At 46.0% G+C, this 24,886-nt stretch overlaps 1 protein-coding gene across 2 annotated transcripts in view; it reads left to right on the forward strand.

Annotated features, from left to right (window-relative positions):
* Nucleotides 1-23,210, forward strand: part of NAA15 (N-alpha-acetyltransferase 15, NatA auxiliary subunit) — a 703,732-nt gene extending 680,522 nt beyond the window's left edge. For both annotated transcript variants that reach the window (XM_085641522.1, XM_085641523.1), the window contains one exon: nucleotides 21,762-23,210. In XM_085641522.1, the coding sequence (XP_085497648.1) occupies nucleotides 21,762-21,962 (201 nt within the window). In that variant the 3' untranslated portion in view covers nucleotides 21,963-23,210. The remainder of the gene's footprint in view (nucleotides 1-21,761) is intronic.
* The last annotated feature ends 1,676 nt before the right edge of the window (nucleotides 23,211-24,886 follow it).

Genomic DNA, 24,886 nt, shown 5'->3' on the forward strand with positions numbered 1-24,886 from the left:
AATCCAACTTTTTAATGGGCACGTTGTGCACCCCTTCTGCCAGGGCAGTAAACCTGGTGGTATATCAGTAAGCTAGTGAGACTTATTTTTGAGTATTGTGACTCTCTTGTGGATTTTATAGCATAATCAATTTACACAAAGATGTGTAAATGAGGCGCACAACCGTGTCCCCTGAAAAAGTTCCCTTTAAAAATTGTCTGTATTCATCTCCCCTCTGTGCGTCGCGTCACTGCGTCTGATGTAACCTATGATGGCAATGCCAATACGCTGCACTGATTGGTTCTAAAGTGCTTGCTGGGTGCTCCTTCTGACACTCACTGTTCTATCGGTGCTTTGGGATGAGACTGTGTTGAGGTGCAATGACACTGTATGGTTCAAATCGGTGATCGGAAAACTTCGCAATGAAGAACTGTGTTTTACTTTTCAAGGTAATATTCGCTGTGGCGATTATTCTTAATTTAATTCAGCTTTACCTGTCTAGGACTATTTCTTTTGATTTGAAAACAGATTAAACTCCCACATGCCAGTAGCCTGCCATCCTTTCCCGCATACCATCTACCTTCAAGAACGCTTTGAAGCAGCTTCCCATCTCCGTTGGCATTGTATAAAATATATTGCCCTTTCTTCAACCGTGTAGTACGTGGGCCTCACTCCTGCGTGCGTCAAACGCGCTAGGCGCACAGTTTGATCTCTGAACGCCCCTTTAAGTGTGCTCCCGGAAGGAAGGCACCTGGATGACTAAAGTGTTGTTAAAAGCCTCGGCAACCTGGCCTTATTTTGTCATGTAGACTTTGCGCAATTTATGTTTTTCTTGGTATAATTTCCCATCTGTCAGAGACTCCCAAGGGGCGCCTTTATAAAAGAGACAGACATTAAAGGGAGTGTGGAGGCTGAGCCGCCGTCTGGTTCTTAAGTGTGAGCCTGCCAGAACAGGGCGGCAGCGGAGCAGAGGCAGGACGGGTCGCCTGCTCTGCCGCCTGGACCTGGCGGCTAAGGTGCCTGCACCTGGTGCTCCGGCTGCCACCTTCTGCGGGCGCAGGAGCCACAGCTTGGCCACCGGCTCGGGACTCGCAGCCACCCCCTGGCTGGTATCTGGAGCAATAAAGGCTAATCCCGGAGGAAGTGAGCAGACTGATAAAGCTGCGGCCGGCAGACTCCAGCCTGGAGTGGCTCAGGAAGGCTATCTGCTCCCCCCAGACCCGCCCCTGTTGCCAGCCGCCAACCCTGCCCGTCTGAGGGCACTCAGGTTTGTAGGACGCCCTCCGCTCCCTCCCTCATTTCATATCTGTTCAGGTGATAATGCAGCAGCAGTGCCCTGAGGTATGCTCGAAGGTTCTTGGGTGGCCTACTCTGGGGATGCGGGGGTTGGCGGGCAGGTCAAGCCTTTCTTGCTAATGCCATCAAATTGACTCTACCGCATTCCCCTGGTGTAGGCCCAATTGGGCAGTTTCCTATGGTTTATACTGTATCATTTGGCGGTAGATGTCATTCTTCATGGAGATTGAACTATTTATGACAGTTGATGTTATTGCACCAAGGATATTGTGCTGCATAACTAAATACTTATAAGGTCCCAAAAGTGAGGCCTATTGGCAATGCCAATGCTTGTTTTAATTACCTTCACCACCCCATAACCTTACCTACTCCTGAACCCTAAAGCCCCTAAGCCCTAAAAATACCCTTCGCACCCATACCAACCCCTAACCCCTACAAATAACCTTAAGACCCTTAAGCTTAACCATCCCTAATCATAAAAATGCCCTTACCACACTACACCCCTATAGCCTAAAAACACCCTTAACACCTTCTACCTCTTCCCTCCCCTAAATTCTAAGAATACCCTTTCCATCCTATGCCCCTACTCAGCCCCATAGCCTAAAACACCCTTACCGCCCTCTACCCCTACCCACCCCTAACCCTATAAGTACCCTTGCCATCCTATGCCCCACCCACCCCTTCACTCAAAAAATATCCTTACAACTATATATATATATATATATATATATATATATATATATATACATATACATATACATATACACATACACATATACATATACATATACACATATACATACATATATATATATATATATATATATATATATATATATATATATATATATATATATATATATATATATATATATATATATATATATATATATATATATACTGGCGGTCGCCAGTAGATAGTTATAGTTGGGACCGTGTTTCCATAGGAAATCTCAAAATTCTTGAATAACTTTGGCGCCGGTTGACGAATCCTCGCGAAATTTTCAAAACTGATGGGGTGCTCCGTTCAGCTCCTACCCTGAAAGTCTCGGGGTGATTGGTCAAGCGGGGCCGAGAAAAAAGGGGGGTCCCAAATGTATTTTCCCCATGCATTTTTCCGTAGGACCTTTAGACGCAGCTACAGCCCGAACGGCTGAACAGAATTACTTGAAATTTGGCAGAGAGGGAGCCATAAGGTCAAGGAAGTGCCTTTTGCAGGTCTGGTGTAAATCTGTTCAGTATTTCCTGAGAAAATAGCATTTAAAAGCATATCAATATCTATACGCGCGCACCGTGCGCGCACCCTAACCTGCGCGAGCGTAATTCTGATTGGTGGTTACATGTTTGTCAACGTTCGAATCAGTCGAAATCAGGAAGTGTCGGCCGCCATTTTGTTTGTTTTCAGTGCGAGAGTGAAAAAGGAAGGTGGCGAACGTGAAAAGGGGGCAGGGTAGAGAGTTCCTGACCCCCTAGCCTTTGTCAGGGGGTCCCTGAAGGACCCCGAAGGCAGAAAAAAAAATGTTTTGTTTTTTTTTAAAATCGCGAGGGTGCGCGCAACGTGCGCGCACGGTGAAAACCAAAAAAAAAATGTTTTAAAACGTAGTTTATTGTAAAATAAATATATAAAAAAAATAATAATACATAAATAAATTAGCATTTAAAAAACAGTACAAATTCACTGAAAAAACCATAGGTTTCACACACGTTATAGTTAGGAATTAGCATTTAAAAACCTTGCAAATTCACTTAAAAAACCATAGGTTTCACACATGTTATAGTTAGGTGGATATTTCACTCGTAAAAAAACAATGAAATTCCCACGTTATAGTTAGTTCAGATAACTATAACTCGCGCGACCGCCACTCTATCACAAGGATGATGTAATCAGTGATGCCATGAGTGATGCCACTGACCATGTCATGAGTGATGTAATATGTGACGTCATGAGCAGAGGGTTGCGGGCGCGTGAGTTATAGTTATCTGAACTAACTATAACGTGGGAATTTCATTGGTTTTTTTACGAGTGAAATATCCACCTAACTATAACGTGTGAAACCTATGGTTTTTTAAGTGAATTTGCAAGGTTTTTAAAATGCTAATTCCCAACTATAACGTGTGTGAAACCTATGGTTTTTTTCAGTGTATGTGTATGTATATATATATATATATATATATATATTTATTAATCTTACCTTTACACTTACCTTGTGTGGTGAAAGTGTATGTGTGGTAAGGCGTGCATGGCAAATGATGCATGGTACAGCCGTTTTACCACTGTTTATGCCTCCTGTCAACCAAAAAAAAGCATTAAACAAAGCCAAATAGCACTTGCATACCCAAGATTTATTTGAATTTGTCAATGCTTTTTTAAATATACTGCATAGGCTATGCAACGTGGATAAAAGGAAAATAAGAGTACTATGACTAGGTCAATGCTGGCTGCATCATAGCACTTATTTTTCTTTACTTCAAGCCTGTGCTGCTGTGCAGCATATCTAATAACACATTGACTAAGCCAATAGATCTTGCTTAGATGAAACTATTGGCTTTCCCAATGCTAGTTACTGTAGTCCTGCATGTGCCTTCAGGTTTGGCCAGGGCAGCAAGGTGCCTCAATTAGTGATCAAGACAGCTAAAAAAGTGTCCCACATTTGCAAAATAGGGCAATTTTGAATGTGTACAGAAAAACTGTTTGTGCTTTCAAGGTATGGAACACGCCATGTATTGGTGCTTACTGCAAGTAGTGCTTGTGATATTATCAGGGAAATAAACAGTAAAAACCTGCCCATAAAACAGGCCACAAACAGCTAAAAACAAAGACCAGTAAGACCAGCCTTTTTACCCTACAGACCAGTGAACCTGTGTGTATGCTGCAGCCTGTTCACATGTTCATGCATTCCACACCTAGTCATGTCCTTTCAAACAAAGGGACAGAGCAAAGGTGTTAAATGAATTAGCATATTTAATTCATTTGTTTGAGAGCAGCCTCATCACACTGCCAGCCTGAGAAGTCCCTTCTGCATTCTGATGGGACCCCAGCAGGGTCTCGTTTTAACTGGATTCCCCTTTTGCAGCGCGCACATGAAGAGAAAACTTCCTTCCACGCTGCTGCATTCTTTTTAAATGAGCAGCTGGGGAAGTCTTTCTCTCCATGCCTGTAATCCGCTGTGCGCTCTTGCAGGGGAGCTGGGCGCAGTGAAAGTGTAAGGTGCGCGCGCAGGCACACACCTTACTTGGAACATAGGTGCAGAGTGCTGTTTTGCCGTTGGAAGCCATGTAGCTTTCAATGGTTAGTCTCCGGTTTGCAGAAACACTGCAGGCTCGTTGACCAAGGTCTTTTGGGTGCGACCACCACTTAGAGGTAAGCTGAGATGTTGGGGGTTGGTTAGGCACAGTCAGTTGGGCCACCCAAGACCGCGGGGCGTCTGGTGCAGGGGTGCCTTTTATAGTTGGACCTTCTTACCAGCTCCTGGTTGGGGGGGGGGGGGGGGGCGCCTTCCGGTTTGAGGCTGCAGGCGTCAGCTGGAGGCAGGTCAGGGGTCGCCGGATCTCTGGTCAGGATCGCCGGGGGGGACCACCTCTTGGTGTGGGCCACTCTAACTCGTGCCGTGGACGTCTGGTGCAGAGTGGTGCAAACTCGCGGATCCTTGCGGAGTCTGGTGTTTGAACAAATCTGGTGTTCACGGGAGACAGCGTCTTAGGGATTAAAGACAGGCAGGTCCTCCTTTCTTGAGGTTGCTGGCTGCAGGACACACGGGAATTTCGCTGGAGCAGGTTCGAGGTGGGGCCAAGTCAGTGGGCATCCTCCACTTGTTAGCTTTGGCACGGCTGTTCGGTCCTTCTTATTTTCTTTTTGCGGGTTCCTGTCTGAGAGAGTAAGGTTCAGGGTTGCCCCTAAATACTAGATTTAGGGGCGTTTCAGGTAGGTAAAAGGTTGGGACCAATGGGTCCCTTCCCTGGGGTGGGTACACCCCCTATTATGCCACCCTCCAATGGGAGGGGGCATAAACCTTTCCCTGGTTGGCTGAGTCCCCCCATCTACAAGATGCAGGGACTAAGAGTTGTTCTTCACCTCGCCTCCCCCACCTGAGGGGTGGAGTTGGTAGAGGTGGGCACACCTCTCTTCCTCACTTGTTTTTCCCGCCAGTTCTCCTGCCCAAAGTGGGAGTCAGAACCAGTGGGGACCAGTTGCTGAAAGCAGCAAGTGGCCTGGGGTAGCTCACAAAAGCGGCAAGCCTTTGAAACTTCCCATTCGTGGACCCTGCCCATCCTGGGGGAGGAGGCTTGGCACCTCGTCCCAGGATCTGCATTGTTTCAGGCCCCAGACAACCGCAGCTTCTTGACCCAGGGGTCCAGAAACGTGCATGGTTTGGCAGCTGAAAGCAGCCACTCAGCCTGGACACTAGTGGTAGGTTAGTTTGCCGGGGGCATCTCTAAGATGCCCTCTTAGTGCATTTTTCATTGAGTCCCGTACTGGCATCAGTGTGGGTTTAATGTGCTGAGAAGTTTGATACCAAACTTCTCCATTTTCAGTGTAGCCATTATGGTGCTGTGGAGTTCGTAATGACAACCTCTCCGCACCATATACTCTTAATGGCAGAACTGCACTTAGTGTCTAAGAATGGACTATAGGGGTACAGGGCTCAAGCACCTGTACCCTCACCACTGGTATAGTGCACCCAGCTAGAGTGGTGACTGATCTATGCAGGGCAGTGGGTTGTAGGCATTGCACACAGGGCCTTCTCTGGTCACAGCAAATATAATGCCAACCCCTTTGGCTGTGTGCGACTTGGGCAGGGTCCAGGACATGGCCTGCTACCAAGCCCAGCACCCAACCCAGAGAGCATCCTGCCCCCCCCATTGACTTTGGCTGCGTGCAGTGTGGGGTTGGGCGCAAGGCATGGCCCTTCATCATACCTCCTGCAAGCGCCCTACATCAGGCAGCACAAGCCTTCTGGCATGCGTAGTGTGCAGTTGGTCTCGCAGGTCATGACTGCACTCAGGCAGACTTACTGACTTTGTCACAAAACCAAAATATAAATAAAAAGTGGGCCTATAAGCTTCAAGGGATGAGTATATAAAAATATATAAAGCAGATATTTCTACACATCACCAATATTTTTAATTAAATGCATATTTTAGTTATTCACACAATGTAATGTTTAATAATATCGATAATAAAAATGTTTAGTGAAGTTTAATTAAACAAAAAATCAACATGTCTCTGTCCTTCTTTTAACATTGTTTTTATGATTGCATGTAGTGGGCCGAAATGTTAAATGAAAGACTCAATTTTATTTTTCTTTTAGATCAAACCAACATGTTTCCAAGTTTTTATATTAATAATGTTTAGCCCGCAACATCCAATTATAAAAACAACCAAGAGAGGGTTTTGCACTCCAGCTCCTGCTGCTCATTTATTAATTATTTAAAACAAAAATATTTTGGCTGTCCTGTGTGAGAAAGTGCCCTCTTTCTGCATGGTTGCCCCCACTTTTGGCTGAAATGCTGATGTCCTTTGACAGAGTGTGCCCTGGGCTCCTGCCAATCAGGTACCCAGGGCCTGTGCTCCTTCCCTAAAACTGCATGACAGCCTAAACCCAATTGGCATCTCTGGCCACATGTCAGCCCCTGGTAAATGGTACCCAGGGCCTTGTGACCAGAGAAGGCCCCTAAGGGCTGCAGCACTTATTGTGCCACCCTTAGAGGCCCTGTACCCTGACACACACACACTGCCTTTGCAGGCTGAGTTTCTGGGTGCAGAACAAAACAGTCGACATGGCACACATCCCTGTGTGCCATGCCCACAACACACACTGCCTTGGCATACCTCAGTCACCCCTCTAGCTGGGTGCCCTATGCCAGTGGTGTGGGTACAGGTGCATGAGCCATGTGGCCCTACAATACCCAGGTCCATTCCTGGGCACTGTAAGTGCAGTGCTGCCATTAAGAGCATATGGTGCTGGGAGGACGTCAACACGAACTCCACAGCACCATTATGGCAACACTGAAGACTGAGAAGTTTGGTATCAAACTTCTCAGCACATTAAACCCGCACTGATGCCAGTGTGGGATTTAATGTACAATGCACGACATAGGGCATCTTAGAATTGCCCCCTGAACCTAACCTACAATCCACGTCTTGTCTGAGGGGCTGCCTTGGCTGCCACACAGCAGACATGTTGCTGGACCCCTGGGTAGAAAGCCATCCGCTCTCCTGGGCCTGCAACAATGCACATCGTGGGCGAGGTGCTAGGTCTCCTCCCCCAGGATGGGCAGGGGAAGCTTCAAAGGCATGCTGCCTTTGTGAGCTTCTCCAGGCCACTTGCTGTACTCAGCAACTGGCCCCTACCAGTTCTGACCCCCAATCTGGCGGGAAGATTGGCAGGAAACCACAAGGAAGGAATGGGGTGTGCCAGCCTCTGCCTATCCTACCCCTCAGGTGGGGGAGACGAGGTGAAGCACATCTCCGGGCTCTTGCCATCCTGAAAATGGGGAGCCCTGCCCAATCAGGACTAGGCTACTGCCCCCCACCCACAGGAGAGTAACAGGATAGGAGGTGTAACGCCCCTAAATTTAGTATTTAGGGGCTCCCTGAACCTTCCTTCCTCAGATCCCGAATCCGAAACAAGAAAGAAGATCAAGAAACAAGAAGACCTGCTAACAAGATAAAGACACCAACTGATTTGGCCCCAGTCCTACAGGCCTGTCGACCCTCGAACCTGCTCCTGCTAAACCCCGGCGTCTCCAGTGGTCAGCAACCTCAAAAACCCCAGAGGACCTGCCTGCCTTTTGACTCTAAAGAAACTGGCACTCCCACGAGCATTAGTCCTGCTCAACAACCAGCAACAACCCCTGGCACCAGCCAGGAAACGCGAACCCTGCGCACTCTGCACCCGCCAAGCCCTGGCCTGTGCCTGAGTGGACAAATACCAAGAGGACATCCTCCCGGCGACTGTGATCCAGAATCCGGCACCCAAGGACCCACCTCGACGCTCCTGACGATGCCTGCAGCCTCAGAACCAGGGACCCCTCCAACCGTGACCAGCAGAGGGTAAGATTTCCCAACGCCAAAAGACACCCCGGCGCCCTGCGGTCCCCTGTGCCCAACTCCTGGGTGCCTACCTATCCTACAGCTTCCCAACTTGCCTCTCGAAGTGGTGGTCGCACCTGAAGAATCTTCGTCCCCGAGCTTGCAGCCTTTGTTCGTCACTGAGCTTCTCCATTGAAATCCATTGAGCGCCCGACGGCTCAAAAGCACACTGCACCTAGCCACCGAGTGCCCCCGGGAGTGCAACCTCTATCCTAATCTACTTCCCCACTTGCCCTGAGCAAGTGACCAGGAGCCCAGCTCCCACAGCCGCGTGGCCTGCTTGCCGGCAGCCATCAACCAAAGGCCCCCTGCCCGCCATAGGCTAACATTGGGCCTAACTCTCTCTGCACCCGGCTGCCCCTGTACCGCTGAGGGTGTAACAACTGTACCAACCTGACCATGGGAGACCCCTGAGTCTATGCCCAGAACCTTAACTCTGCCAGTCGAGTACTTACCCAAAAGTCGATAACTCACTTTTCTTCCATAGGGTAACATTGACTGGTTTCAATTGGAAATTCTTCTAAGTGTCGAGTTTTGAAACTTTAAAATATTCACCTATATTCAGCCGAATAACGAAAACGTATTTACTCACCTGCTATCAGGAGAGACCCCAGTGCTGGATCTTGGTGCCCAGCACTGACCCTGAAAAGTAATTACAACCGTACTTACCTATAACTGAATTTTCCTCCATAGGATAACATTGCCTGGTTTTTGCCAGAAATTCTTCTAAGTGTCGATTTTTCAAACTTACAAATATTTGTTAAAAATCGCCTGTATAACAAAAAAGTTTTTTTTCAATTGTTTACAGGAGATGCACCAGTGCTGGATCCAGGATCCAACACTAAGTAAGAAAAAGTAACGATAACCCTACTTACCTGCTAAGTGAATTTCTTCCCATAGGATAACATTGGTGATTCTATGTGAAAAAGTCAACTTTTAAAATACAATAATATTCCTTAAAAATCATAACTGTAACCAAAACATTTTTACTCAACTGTTTACAGGAGATGTCCCAGGATTGAATCTAGGATCCAGTCCTGTGGTAAGAAAAGTAATCGATTGCATTTAACTAGAAATTCCCATTGAGCTCAATGTATAATTGTATTTGAAATTGTGTTGCTCATTGCAACAACTGTATCTATTGCATTAAAAAGTCTATTGCCTATTGAAAGTATTTATCTAAAGCATCTCGTTCTGAGAAAGTATATCTTGATACCTATTGTTGATTCTAAAATAATACAAGTATATATTTTTATATAAACCATTGGCGTAGAGTTCAGTTCTTGAGTGTGTGAGACCATTTGCTGACTGGGTGTGTACAACAAATGCTTTACACTGTCCTCTGATACTGCCTTACTGCTCGACCAAGCTGCCACTTTAGAGAGTAAGGTTATATCTAACTTTAGCCTCTGCCAAACCTCTGGGGACTGTGGACTCTGTGCACACTGTACCTATTTCGGAACAGTATATACAGAGCCACTTTCTTACACTGGGCCCAAGTCATTCTTGCGGCTCTGAACTGGGCAAGGAGAGTCTGGTATCCCGAGCATCTGAAAATGAGCATCGATCCTCTGATCAGGCTGCCCCTCTTGAAGGATCTACTGTTGCAACAGGTGAGGGTCCTTCACCCGAATCTGTCAACTCTCCGCCTCCATGCCTGGAGATCGAGCAGCGTCAGTTGATAGCTTTTGAAGTATGGGAGGCTATCTTGGCAGCCAGGCGTCCCTCCACCAAGTCGGTATATGCCTGCCGTTGGCAACATTTTTTAAAATATTGTACAGGAAGGTGTATTAACCCTCTTTCTGCCTCTTTATCTGCTATCCTTCTTTTTATTCTTACCCTTGCGCAGCAGGGCTCTGCGTTGGGAACGCTTAAGGGTTATATTTCTGCTCTGTCCACTTTCTTGCGGCTGCCAGACCAACCTTCTATCTTTAAATCTCTTGTTGTACATAAATTCTTAAAAGGGCTTGTACATATGTTTCCATCTATGCCCTTTGTTATGCCTCAGTGGAACCTTAATTTGGTCCTCACATTTCTCATGTGTGCTCCTTTCAAGCCAATGCATAATTGCCCCCTCCGGCTGCTTGCCATCAAGACAGCCTTTCTAGTAACAATAACATCTGCCTGGAGGGTGAGTGAGTTGGAGGCATTGTCATCCAAGCCTCCCTATTTCATGCTCTTTGCTGATAGTGGTGTTTCACACCTGGGCTTCATTCTTGCCGAAGGTGGTAACCCCATTCCATCTGGATCAATCAGTCATGCTGCCCACCTTTTTTGCTCCCCCACCTCCCTCTAAGGAAGAGGTGCGTCTGGACCCAAAAAGAGCATTGTCATTTTACCTTGACTGCACCAAAGCATTCTGGGTGGACGACAAACTCTTTTTGGGGTATGTAGGAGCTAAGAAAGGTTGGTCAGGTGCAAAATGGACCATTTCTCTCTGGGTTGTTGTATGCATTAAGATCTGCTACGCCCTGGCTAAGACACATCCCCTGAGGGATAAAGAGCCCATTTTGCCAGGGGGAAGGCTGCGACCACTGTGTTGACTCGGGGTGTCCCAGTCCTGGACATCTGCCGAGCAGCAAATGGGCGTCTTTGCACGGGTTTGCCAAACACTACTGCCCGGATAGTCCGGTCCGCAGTGAAAGGCATTTTACCTGCTCGATCCTGCTGGCCTTTCTAGTATAGACCATTTGTCCGCAGCCCACCGCCAGGATGGTATGGTTTGAGTATCTGTTCAAAGGTAAGGAATCTGCAGCTAGAAGACTATCAGATGAACAAGTTACTTACCTATGGTAACGCATTATCTTTCTGGTTTTACTATGCTGTGCATTATTCTGCCATCTAGTGGTTGGGTCCATAATTGTTGTATTTTTCCCCCTTTTTTTCGTGGCCCAAGTGGGCGTCGACATACCACCATTTGATGTCCTTAGTGACGTTGACGCGCTTCCTCCGGAAGCTCCCACCTTTGGTCGCCATCTTTAGATTCTTTTTTCCGCCGTTCGGTCTGGATCGACAGTGAAGGAGCTCCAAAACGTTTGAGAGAAGCATCCACGAAAATCTACAAGAAGATCGAGAAATCACCGGAGAACATACCGGATTACAAGTCACGACGAAAGAGGAGAAAGAACATCGAAAACTTTGACGTTTCTTCAGAGAATGCGCACAGAGGGGACTCCCTGGGCACGGTGATGGACAAAACTCCCTTTAAGTTTTGCACAAACTGCCACCACAAGTCCCTGCAGAAGGACCAACACCCAGTTTGCAATCTCTGCCTGCCGCTCGACCATCTAAGTAAGGACTGCAACGCCTGCACGGCATTCACCACGAAGACCCTCCGAGTAAGAGAGAGGCAAAGAAGAGCAAACTACAGCATGCAGGGGGCACCTCCATCGCTCCGAGATTTAGGACTCTCCAGTGTAGAAGACCACATCGCCGAAGTATCCGGAGGACGCCATAGTCGTCTAGGTCGAAAAGAAAACGACGTAGGAGTTGAGAGTTGTCGAACCCCAGGCACTCTACTGATACTCGCAAGAGTGAGCCAAAGTCCTCGAAAGGAGCTTTGCTGTCGAAACACTAGACATCAGCAAATGCATCCAAGGACAAACAGTCCGCCGGTTCCTTCGAAAAGGACTCCCAGATGGCAAAAACCCAAGAAAAGGGGAAGCGTCGAAAAGCGGCCACGAAAGGGGGTGCTTCGATGTCGAAAAATGAAGGCCTAAAAGCGGGAACGACTTCGACAACCGCGAAAAGGAAAGCCGATACCCTCGACTCTGAACACGTGGCCGAGATGGAAAAGAAAAGGTTTGAGGCCGAGATGGCAAGCATCTTGCAACGCAAGAAAGACTTCAAAAAAATGAAACTGTACATTATTCCGTCGAAAACCACACCCGAAGCCGAAAAGTGCGTCGAGGAAATTCAACCACCAACCACACCAGAACCTGGCGAGGAACAGGAGGAGGAAGAGCTGTACTACGGTGATGCCGAAGGTGAGGAAGACTAGCAAACTTACCAGGGCTCAACATCCTTGGAGGCGCAGGACTTGCAGTGGCAGGATCTCGACGCCGAATCACCGGAAGAAGGTGTAGAATCCTATCCTTCGAGGCCTTCACCGCCGGACGACATAGGGATCTATAACCAGGTCATCAAAAGAGCTGCAGACACATATTGAGTACAGCTAGTGGAGGAGAAACCCCAATCTTCCTTCCTCTTGGAGACGTTGTTGCCATCACAGACAAGAAGCCAGTTCCTACCCATGCTCCCAAGTGTGCTGGTTCCAAGGGAAGGAAACCTTCAAGGAACCTGCTATGTGTAAAGCAGTGACCCCAAGGACAGAGAAGAAATATAAACACTCTTCTAAAGACCCTATGTATATTAAGGGATCATTACCAGCGGATTCAATTATCACATCCACGGCTAGGAAGAAGGCAAATATACCCACAAACACAGGACCACCTCCAGACAAGGAGAGCAGGAGAATGGACCTAATGGGGAGGAAAATGGAAAGAAGTGCGGCGATCCAATGGTGCATCGCCAATTCTAATGCGCTCATCAACAGGCACGCATACCAGCACTGGGAAGAAGTGGGCGAACTCCTAAAAAACCTACCAGAGCAATACCAGAGAAGGGCGAACCACCTGGTAGGAGTGGGTAAGAACATGGCAAATACATGTCTGAAGTCTGCCCTAGACACAGCGGAAACATCAAGCAGGCAGATGATGCTGGGAGTAACAGAGAGGAGACATGCCTGGCTAAGGATTTCAGGCTTCAAGAATGAAGTTCAAAACAACCTACTCAACACACCCTTCAACGGGGAAGAGCGTTTCGGCGCTCCAGTTGATGAGAAACTGAATCAACTCAAAAAGGACAACAAGACAGCTAGGTCCATGGGGCGCTGCAGTTCGGAGGAATGAGAAGAGGAACACCTTCAAGGAGACCAACGGGTAGGGGGAACCACCAACCTGTTGCACCACACCAAACCTTCCAACAAGGTTATCAAGGAGGTAACCAGGAACAACAGCAGGGGCAGCCGCAGCAAAGCTGGCAGTACCAGCCCCGAGGACAATCCTTTAGAGGGCGAGGAAGGGGAAACGGACAGAGAGGGGGTCAACAACCCACATCCAAGTGACTCCTCAGTAGAACCAACGCACACCCAGTCAACATCTCTAGGGGTTGGTTCTACAAGACACAACACGAAGACAGAGACTAAATCAAGACCTACAACAGTTCCTCCAGCACACAACATCAGTAGGAGGCAGGAGAAAAAACTTCCTCCAGGAGTGGTGGAAGAACACATCAGACAAATGAATACTAAACCTCATACAATACAGCTACTGTATAGAGCTAGAAAAACCACCTCCAAGCAAAAGGGCAAGAAGCAGAGTACACTCAGCAAAGGAGCATTCTCATCTGCTGCAGGAAGCACAAGAACGTCTAAAGAAAAGGGCCATAGAAATAGTACCATACAAGGAACGGAACAGGGGGGGGTCTACTCCACCTACATCCTCATACCAAAGGTGGACGGAACCTTGCGGCCAATTCTGGATCTAAGGTTCTTAAACACGTTCATAATAACTTTCAAGATGACATTCCAAGAGGTAATACCCCAGTTACAGGCAGGGCATTACATGGCAACTATCAACTTAAAGTACGCTTACTTACACATCCCCATCAACAGCAAACACAAACATCTACTAAGGTTTATGATCAACAAAACTCACTACCAGTTCATAGTGCTGGCATTCAGATTCCAATCCTCACCACTGTTTTTCACAAAATGCCTGGCAGCAGTAGCAGCACACTTTAAGGAGGCAAGGGATACATGTATACCCATACCTCGACAACAGGCTGGTAAAAGCAAACTCATTCAACAAATGCAAGTGGCACATGGAAGAAGTCATACAAACACTAGCCCAACTAAGGTTTTCAATCCATTGGGGAAACTCATCAATAGAACCAGAACAAGTGAAGATATTCTTAGGTGCAGAGATCAACACCATACAGAGGAAGGTGATTCCAAGTGCAAAGAGAACTTTGGCTATATTGAAGGAGATAAGTCTTTACCAAAAGGGGCAAGCTCTGGCAGAACAGTGAGTAAACCGATGAGAATGATGGCGTAATGCATACATTTGGTCCCAAATATCCACCTACACATGAGGCCATTCCAAGAATGGATCCCACTACAATGGTCACAAGCAACAGGGAGTTGGGAAGATCTAGTGGTTGTCACACAAACAATACAGCATGAAATAGCGTGGTGGAACAAAAGGAACATAACTCAAGGCAAGCCTTTCACACAACCAACTCCAACAGTGACCATCACAACAGATGCCTCCCAGATGGGGTGGGGGGCGCACACAAACACCCTCAAGGTAAGGGGATTGTGGTCACATGATGCGACAAAGCACATCAACTACCTAGAGCTAAAGACAGTGTTCCTACCCAGAGGCCACCCCCTTAGAAGATAGATTACTTACAGACCATATGCAAAGGTGAGCCACTTCTTTTACCTACTGGAAGCTAGTCAACAACTTACCAGATCCCACCACAGCACTCAGGGGAAAATGGTCCAGAGACATGGGGGAACTAGACGATACTAACTGGCAGGACGCAACGGCATCCCCGCGGGAGGTGGGCATATCCTCGAGGCTAAGGTTAGTACAGCTTAAAATATTGCACCGCACTTATTATACTAGTCACCCTCTGTAGAATAGGGAAAGCTTCCCATCCGTATTGCTTGAGACACTGTGGGGACGAAGGGACCATTTTCCACACATTAGGGGAGTGTCCCAGAATAGCGGACTACTGGATTAGAGTTATGAGGACAATATCTCAAGTGGATTGTGAATCACTTATGCCGGAGCCCAAGAGTTGCCTGTTAAATATTTGGGGACCGAACGATCTCGCGCGTCAGGCACAGGAATGGGTTACACTAGGAATAATGGTGGCTAAGCGGAACATCGCGCAAAGATGGGGCTCGGAGGAGCTACCGACGATCAAAGCTTGGTGTAAAGACATGGACGTAGCCATGTTAACTGAAAAAACAGTATAAGCTAATCGTGGGTGCCTGCGTAAATGGAACAGTGTGGGGGGCGTGGAATGCATTTAGGGGATACATCTACGAGCCCCCTGGGATGCAATCGGAGGTGGTGTCGGGGGCTGAGTCAGACGGGGATGTATAGAATTAAAGTACGTCATGTTATTGTATGCTAAAGTTTGTCTAGCCAAGACTGCGCGAAAGGATGTAATGAAACTCAATACAGAAACGCACTTCTACTGTATGTCTACGGAACAAATTATGCTAAATTTTGATTGTAACAATTAAAACAAAAATGTTTAAAAAAAAAAAAAAAAATGACCTTGTTCCTAGCCTTAAAAGCCTTTCAGAAACAACTGTACAGACACGGTACTAATCCAAACGGACAATACAACCACCAAGTTCTACATCAACAAGCAAGGAGGGACACAGTCGGTGACACTATCAATGCTGGTGCAGGAAATATGGAGATGGGCAATTCCAAGACCAATAGACTTGCTGGCAATACACCTACCAGGGAAGGACAATGTGGAAGCAGACAGACTCAGCAGACAGACGTCTGCATCCCACGAATGGGAAATCCAAAAGACATTCCACAAATAGGGAACTCTATAAATAGACCTATTTGCAACACTGCAAAATGCCAAAACTCCGCATCCAGACAACTGTGCAAACGGTCCCTAAGGAATGCGCTATGGATAAGCTGGTCAGGGACATTTGTCTACGCTTTTCCACTGATACCACTGCTACACAGAGTACTAAACAAATGCAGATTCAACAACATGACGCTAATACGGATAGCACCCCAGTGGGCCAGACAAACCTGGTTCTCACAGATCTTGGAGATGACACAAGCACCCACACACAGGTTCCCCACATGAAATTACCTGTTAACGATGCAAAACGGAAGGGTTGTACACACAGCCGTAGAGCCTCAGCCTGGCAGCATGGCTCCTGAAGACCCAGAGTTTGCACGAGTTTAGAGAGGCAAGGAAACCTACCACAAGAAAGTGCTACGTAGCAAAGTGGAAAAGATTCTCTGAATGGTGTATTAGGAAGAAACTACAAAGGAGAATTTCCAAGTAATCAACAGTACTAAAATACTTAACACATCTACTACAAAATAAATTAAGCTACACATCTCTAAGGGTGCACTTAGCGGCGATGGTGGCTTACACAAGAGGAGAAATAGGGGAAAGTTTTTTCACCTCCCAAATAGTAAAGAGATTTCTAGAAGGAGCAAAAAGAATCGCACCTCCTAACAGAATGCCACCTCCAGCATGGAACCTCAACGTAGTGCTAACTCAATTGATGAAGGCACCATTTGAACCTATTCATAAAGCAACACTGCATATGCTCACACTTGAGACAGCCTTCTTAGTAGCTATCCCATCGCTATGTAGAGTGAGCGAATTAGAAGTGCTAACACTACAAAAGCCCTACCTACAAATACACGACAGGATTGTAATGAGAACGGACCCACATTTCATGCCAAAGGTGGTGTCACAGTTCCACATTAATCGGACAATTCAAATACCAAGTTTTTTCCCAAAACCATCCACAAGCACAGAAAAGGCGTTACACACACTGGACGCCAGGAGAGCAGTAATGCACTATATAGAAAGGACAAAAGAGTGCAGGAAAACAAAGTAATTCTTTGTGTCTTTTGCCAGCAGTTTTTTGGGACGACCAGTTACCAAAAATACCATTGCACGATGGATTGCACAAACCATACAATTCTGCCACAATCAAGATGGGCAACAATTACAAGGAGCAGCACATGCTCACTCAACAAGGAAGAAAGTAGCAACAATTGCGTTTCTAGCAAACACCCCTATTCAAGACATTTGCCAAGCAACAACATGGTCCTCAGTGCAAACGTTAACTAAGCACTACTGCGTAGATATTCAAATGAACAAGGAAGCACCAGTGGGACAGAAGGTCTTTCAACACATATTCAGTAACCAAGGCTCATCTTCCACCCAGCCACAACAAACCGCTACAAAGTCTATGCACAGCATAGTGAATCCAGAAAGATTCACGCTGTAAAATGTATAGTTTCTTACCTGTCGGTGTAGTTTTGTAGCTTTAACTTTCTGAATTCACTAGAGATCCCACCCTCCCCCTGCCAGAAACATGAGACAGGAGGAAGACTATTAAAACAGAAGAAAGACTTTAAAAGAGAAGAAGAGAAAAAAAGAATCCAAAGATGGCAACCAAAGGTGGGAGCTTCCAGAGGAAGCCCGTCGACGTCACGAAGGACACCAAATGGTGGTATGTTGACACCCACCTGGGCCACAAAGAAAAAAAGAGAAACAATACAATTACGGACCCAACCACTAGATGGCGGAATAATGCACAGCATAGTGAATCCAGAAAGTCTTCAAACTGCAAAACTACACCGAAAGGTAAAACTATAGGTTACTTACCTATGGTAACGCATTATCTGATAGACATTAGCCACCTGCAGATTCCTTACAGACCTACCCATGCCTCCCTGCTCTGCGGACTTATTGGTTAAGGCTAGGGTTGTTGCCTTTATCAGGGCCCTGGTTATTACACAAATCAAGTGAGTCACTTCATAGTTCTGCGCTTCTGATGGGGAAAAGTGAGAAGAACTGACGTCTGGGTGGCACCTATATAGGTGACCCCAACGTCATAACAGATGCTAACAATGTCATGCGGGGCTGAATGGAGCCACCGACTGCGTGTGAAAGGTGTACTGCTCATGCAAAAGTGTCCGGATTCAGCCTGATGCCTGGGAAATCCATTAAGAGTATATGGTGCTGGGAGGTTGTCATTACGAACTCCACAGCACCATAATGGCTACATTGAAAACTGGGAAGTTTGGTATCAAACTTCTCAGCACATTAAACCCACACTGATGCCAGTGTGGGATTAAATGAAAAATACACACAGAGGGCATCTCAGAGATGCCCCCTGAAAACTAACCCACCTCTAGTGTCCCGACTGAGTGGCTGCTTAGGTGCCATCAACAGACATGTTTCTGGACCCCGGGGTGGAGAGCCTGCTGATCTTGGGGGCCTGAAACAATGCACATCCTGGGACGAGGTGCCAAGTCTCCTCCCCCAGGATGGGCAGGGTTCACGAAGGGGAAGCTTCAAAGGCATGCTGCCTTTATGAGCTTCCCCAGACCACTTGCTGCTTCCAGCAACTGGTTCTGTCCCCCCTTTTGGGCGGCAGAACTGGCGGGGAAAACAAGTGAGGGAGAGAGGTGTGCCCACCTCTGCCAACTCCACCCCTAAGGTGGGGGAGGCGAGGTGATGCACAACTCAGTCCCTGTCGTCTTGAGGATGGGGGGACCCAACCAACCAGGGACAGGCTTGTGCCCCCCTCCCACTGGAGGGTAGCACAATAGGGGGTGTACCCATCCCAGGGAAGGGACCCATTGGTCCCTGCCCTCTAGCTACCTATATACCTATAACGCCCCTATATCTAGTATTTAGGGGGCACCCTAAACCTTGCTTCCTCAGATCCAGAAACGACAAGAAAAGGACTGAACAGCCGTGCAGCCAGCTAACAAGAGGAAGACGCCCACTGACTTGGCCCCAGCCCTACAGGCCTGTCTCCCCTGAAACCTGCTCCTGCGAAATCCTGGTGTGTCCTGCAGCCAGCAACCTCGAAAACCCCGGAGGACCTGCCTGCCTTCACTTCCAAAGACTGCTTTTCCAGTGAACACCGGAGTTGTTCAACTGCAACCTCTGGCAGCATCTGGAAACCGCAAATCCAGCCCACTCTGCACACGCCAAAGCCGGCCGAGCTCGAGTGGAAAAACACCACAAGGTCACCTCGGCGATCCTGACCCACTATGCAGCCACTCTTGACCTGCCTCAAGACTCCAGCTGACGCCTGCAGTCTAAATCCAGAAGGTCCCCCTAACCGCGACCAGGAGCTGGTAAGAAGATCCGACCCCAAAAGGCACCCCTGCACCAGACGCCCCATGGCCTTGTGTGCCCAAACCAACGGTGCCTAACCAACCCTTAACTTCCCAACTTACCTCTCGAAGTGGTGGTCGCACCCAGAAGTCCTTCATCTCCCTGCCTGCAGTGCTTTTGCATACCGGAGGTTCGCCATAGAAAACAGGCCGCCCGACGTTGAAACAGCACTCTGCACCCGGCCTCCTCAGTGCTGCTTAGGGTGCGCCTTTTGTGCTACTTTGTTTCCCCATTTGCCCTGACCTAAATCCTAGGAGCTTTGCTCCCACAACCCAGTGGCCTGCTTGCCAGCAGCCATCAACCGGAGGCCCCCTATCCCCCATTGGATAACAGTGGGCCTCAACACTCTGCATCCGGCCGCCCTAGTGCCGCTGAGGGTGTAACAAGAGTGCATCACTGACCCTGGGGGATCCCGGAGTCTAACCCCAGAACCTTAACTCCCATAGTCGATAACTTACCTGTGAACCGATAACCTGTTTTTCCTCCATAGGATAACATTTACAATTTTCTTCCAAAACGTTTCTAAGTGTGGAGTCTTGAAATCTAAAAATATTCTTTAAAAATCGCATGAATAACCAAAACTTATTTACTTACCTGTTTGCAGGAAATGTCCCAGTGCCGAATCTAGGTATCCAGCACTGAGTTAGGAAAATAACTTACCTGTAATTTACTGAAAAAGCCTATTAATTTCAATGTACTGTATTTTCTGAGTAATGCAAGCTACTGCATCCCCTGTAAATCAAACACGGTACCATTCATACTGCATTTTCGAACTGTTCTACAATCAGCAACTTATTACTGTAAAGTATTTAATGCTTACCTGTGCCAGGCTTGCTTGGTTCTAAAAATAAAACAGTATATTTTTTTATACAAAAGCAATTGGTCTAGAGTTCAGTCCTTGAGTGTGTGAATTCATTTGCTGACTGAGTGTGTACATCAAATGCTTAACACGGTCCTCTGACACTGCCTTACTGCTCGACCACTCTATCACAAATGGAGAGTAAGGTTCTATCTAACTTTAACCTCTGCCTACCTCTGGGGTCATCTGAACTTTATACACACTATACTTCATTTTGGTGTTGTGTATATATAGAGCCAGTTTCCTACAGTTACCGAAAGTATGTAATTTGTTCTTTTGGGCTATTCTTTCTGGGCATCCGCTCACACCAACAGAACAAATAAAATAAAAAATGCCTTTTTTTTCATCAGTTTATCCAGAAGAGATCGATGGAAGATATTTTCAGTCTAGATTTTTTCTTTTTTGCTAATTTCTAAACTGCAGACTACATCAAATGTTACCTAGCTGATTTTGGAAGAGAGAGTGCCAAGATGTGTAGAAATTTGATCTCTGTCCTCCATGAAAGCCTTATGGTGGAGGATATCCAAACCTGAATATAGCTTGGCTAGTTTTTATCCACACATGAAGCCCTTTACCTTCATGTTTGGGGATTGAAAATAAAACCTTCACTTTCTACTTCTTACTTGATTAAATGAGAGTGGCGGAAAGATGGAAATAACATTTGGGATTAGTTCTACCTTCATGATGTGGAAGTCTGAGCTGAAATCCAGAGTCTCCTTTGTCTTGCTTTGTCCCTGGAAAGATAAAGCCTGAAATCACAGTATACTTGGCATTTACTTCTACTTTTTTATTCTTCTCTTGCACACCCAAGTCTCTGGTGTTGTCTGTTTTCCAAAAACACTGCAAACCTTTCTACTTAATCCTTGTATAATGTGTATGTGGGATCAGAATGGATTCCTCGCTTTCCTAATGGGGACTACATTCAAAACATTGCATTCTTATCTATTATATCTTGCTTTCCTAATGTACTACATTCAAAATGTTGCATTCATACCTATTATTTGCACTCAAGTTGGACTTTGCACCTTTCACCTATCGCTTCAGTGAGACTGGTTTGGGTTATCCATCTTTTTGTCCTGGCGTCTGTGGAGTGTGTACACTGTCACAATGATGGTAGTGTTTATGGAGCTGCTACACCATATAAAGCACAGATTTCTAGTAGATCTGCGCCACAAGACTCACCCTTTATTGACACCTAGCATAGAAGGGTGAATTGCGGTAAACTTTCTGGAGATGAGGAATCTGTGGGACGGTAGCTGTCATCAATACATTGGTAACAGTTGTTTTTGGTTTATTCTTTTAATCCAGTATTTAATGGTAATGTAGGCTAGACTCTGGCTATTAGAAAAATACATGCAAGATTTATTCGTAGATTCTGTCAGTCTCGTTTTTCTGTTTTTTATTTATCCTTTAGTAAACATTTTAACTATTGCCAATTAATTTTGACATGAAGGGTACTTGTACTTTTTCCTGTCCAGATAAAATGTTTTGGAAAAAGTTGAAATTCTAATTTTCCTTTTTATCTCTTTCCTAATATATACTTAGACATGTACAGAAGTATTGGAAGCCTTGTGTGATGGTAGCCTTGGAGATTGTAAAGACGTTCCTGAAGCATACAGAGTGCAATGTCACAAGCTTTTCCCGTATGCCTTGGCCTTTATGCCACCTGGATATGAAGAGGACATGAATATCACAGTTAACGGAGATAGTTCTGCGGAACCAGAGGAACTGGCCAATGAGATGTGAACAAACTAAATCTGTGGATGCAAAGACATTGGACCATATCAGATATACAATATTTTTGTCACGCACCTGCTGTATTGCTCTGTAACTTCACGGAGACTGAAAGGAGTAAAAGAATTGTTGCCTTGGAATAGTGTTTTACTTTTTTATCCTGCTGACAATATATATATATATAAAATAGCTAACCTATTACAGAATATGGGTGGTTCAGGTTCTTAAAAAAATGAAGCTGCTAAAATAAAAAAAAAAATCCTTAACCTCTAAGTACTTATCCATGTTTTTAAACTAATTTATATGAAAGCTGGAGGATGTTGGGGCTTATGGAGCAGGTGTGTGGCAGAAATATTACTTTCAACTTGTCTTTTGAGATTACTGCTGTCTTGGGCAGCATAAAAAGGCTGTTTGGCACTGGATTCTTTCACTGAGCACAAAGTTGTTTGGCTGTAGCATCTGGCTAATATTGATACGGAGTATGGCTGACCATAGGAAGTTCTCAATGTGAATCAATGTGCAGAGAAATCATTCACAGATGCTTGACATAAAGGTTGGAGCATACACCATAGACACAAAACCAGAGTTGTTTATAACGTAGGCTGTTCAACAAACTTACTGTTGCATCCTCGAAAATTCACCGGACACGATGAGTTTGGTGTTCTTGCACAGCAGTTTTCACCGGAAGGAACCAGTTTAAAACAATCTGTTTATGAAACTTGAAATAAATCAGCACTGCTGTTCTTTGATTTGAATCTCAGTGTTGTTTCGCCAAACTTGTCAAAACTGTATTGCAAGAACGAAAAGAAATCATGCACTATGGACTCGCATCAACTAATCTGAGAGCATGTTTTTCTCTTTATTGTGAAAGCAGACAGACAAAATACTGTTTCATGGCGTGGAATTACCAAGAGCATATTTCCTGGCTACCCTTTTTTTGACTGATCAAGAGACTAACAGTTAAAAAATAAAATAACCTCAGCAGGCCTTGTTCACATTATGCAGAAAACTGTGCTGCAGTTAAGATACCTCTGGATTTTTCCACAGTGTCACAGGTTTGTAATACTTGAAGCCCTGTTTATAAGGATATATTTCTGGCTTAGTTGTTTCAGTCAAGACCCCGTGACTTTGTAACATTAAGGGGCTCAAGATTTTTTTTCATCAGACCCGCTTCTTATTCCTGCAGTTACAATTGTAATTTCCTTTTTGTTGTCAAACATAAGGTACCAAATATGATGCAATAAAAGGTTTTGAAAAATCTGTTTTGCTATTTACCAACAGGACACAAACGTTTCCTGCAGTTTTGTCATTCATTGGCTCTAAAAATAATCTTCTGTCGAAGCTTATGTTGGTACCGTTTGTCAACTGTTTACCCACTGTTATTTGTAGCACAAGTATCCTGTAATGTGCTGTTCAAACAATGTGTTCCACAGTCAATATTCTGTCTTGGATCTTTAAACTGGTGTAGTTTTTCTCTAGCCAGTACACTTGTCAACTGCAGGAACGCTGTTCTTGATACAGAAAACACCACCAACAGGTGAAAGCACTTCTGATGGATAGTTCTAACTGCAGATTCCTCACCTTGTGATAGTCCCCAGGTGTCAGACTGGATCCAGAAATCTGTAGAGCCGGCCTCCTGAGCACCGAAAGGTGGCGTCTTGTGCCTCATTTGTCACCCATTTGCACTGTTGCAAGTTTGTTCCTTTTTTTTCCCCACGCCTTACAAGACCTGGATCCAGAGCTTATCCTTGGTTCTTTTGACTAACTTAGCAAAATTCTTCAACAGTGTGCAAGGGAAAATGTCACCCCCCCCCCCCCCCCCCCCCCCCCAGAACTACAGGTGTCAAGCCATGCAGGGACTTTAGCAAACAGTGGTGCCTGGGGTCTGAGCACGACTCCAGGGACTGAGTCCAGGGGAATCTGAGGCCAACCTCTACATTGCAAAGCACATTAAGACTCCACACTGCTACCGGTCGAGGTCAAAAGGAAGTTCCTGTTCCCGCTTCTGATCGTTGTTGCAGTTAGTCTTTCGGTATGTCAAAGAAAAAGTACAAAAAACTGAGGAAATGGCCCCTTCCTGCCACTCTCAAACGCAAGAGAGCGTGCAAGGGCATCAATCTGAACCCTCAGCCCTCCCCAACTGGTCCTGCTTCAAAACCCCATGATTCCAACTTTGTTCATGCACACCTTGAGTCTCCAGGTCTTTCAGTGATTTTGCAGCAAGTTGAGGCCCTCAGAGAGGCTATGCTGCTTATATATGGCAATTTATCAACTCCTTCTGGTGCGTATTTGGACCCCCAGGATCTGCAGGGGCCTCCAGGCAGACTTCTTCCAGCAAGTCCACCCTCAACACTGTATCTCTCGTACTTGTTTCAGGTTCAGCTCCAACCCCGTTGCTGGCTTCGGTTCTGACACCATCCCCCATGCATTGATGTTGTATTTGGACGTACACCCATAGTGCTATCATACTCGAAGTTGAATCCACCACTACCTTGACTGAAGTTGCTCCCACTGCTGACCAGCATACTGGCACTTCTCAATCCTTCGATACCTTCCCCTTAGCACATGGGAGGGCCCAGACCTTCTATAATGCAAAAGAAGGGTCCCCTGTAACTAATGAATTTTCCTAGGACAGGGAAAATGGAAATAGCAAAACTGAATCACTAGGCAACTTACAGGTCAGAAACCAATAATGACAGACCGTAATACAAATTTTGATAGAGAACAACTCAATGTACCAAATAATGAAGAAAATGTCAATTTATTTTTGTTACAAAATCATTTTAAAAAATGGCTTAAAAGTTACAAAGACAATGACTCAGGTTGATATGAATAACTGATCAGTGTATTGCTTGCTTGCCAAATACAGAGATTAGATTCTTAATGGTAGTGATGTCACTCTGTCTGAAAAATCTTATCACTACACATTGTACATG

This window comes from Triturus cristatus, chromosome 2_2, assembly GCF_964204655.1.
Source record: "Triturus cristatus chromosome 2_2, aTriCri1.1, whole genome shotgun sequence".
In the NCBI taxonomy this organism is placed as follows: domain Eukaryota; kingdom Metazoa; phylum Chordata; class Amphibia; order Caudata; family Salamandridae; genus Triturus; species Triturus cristatus.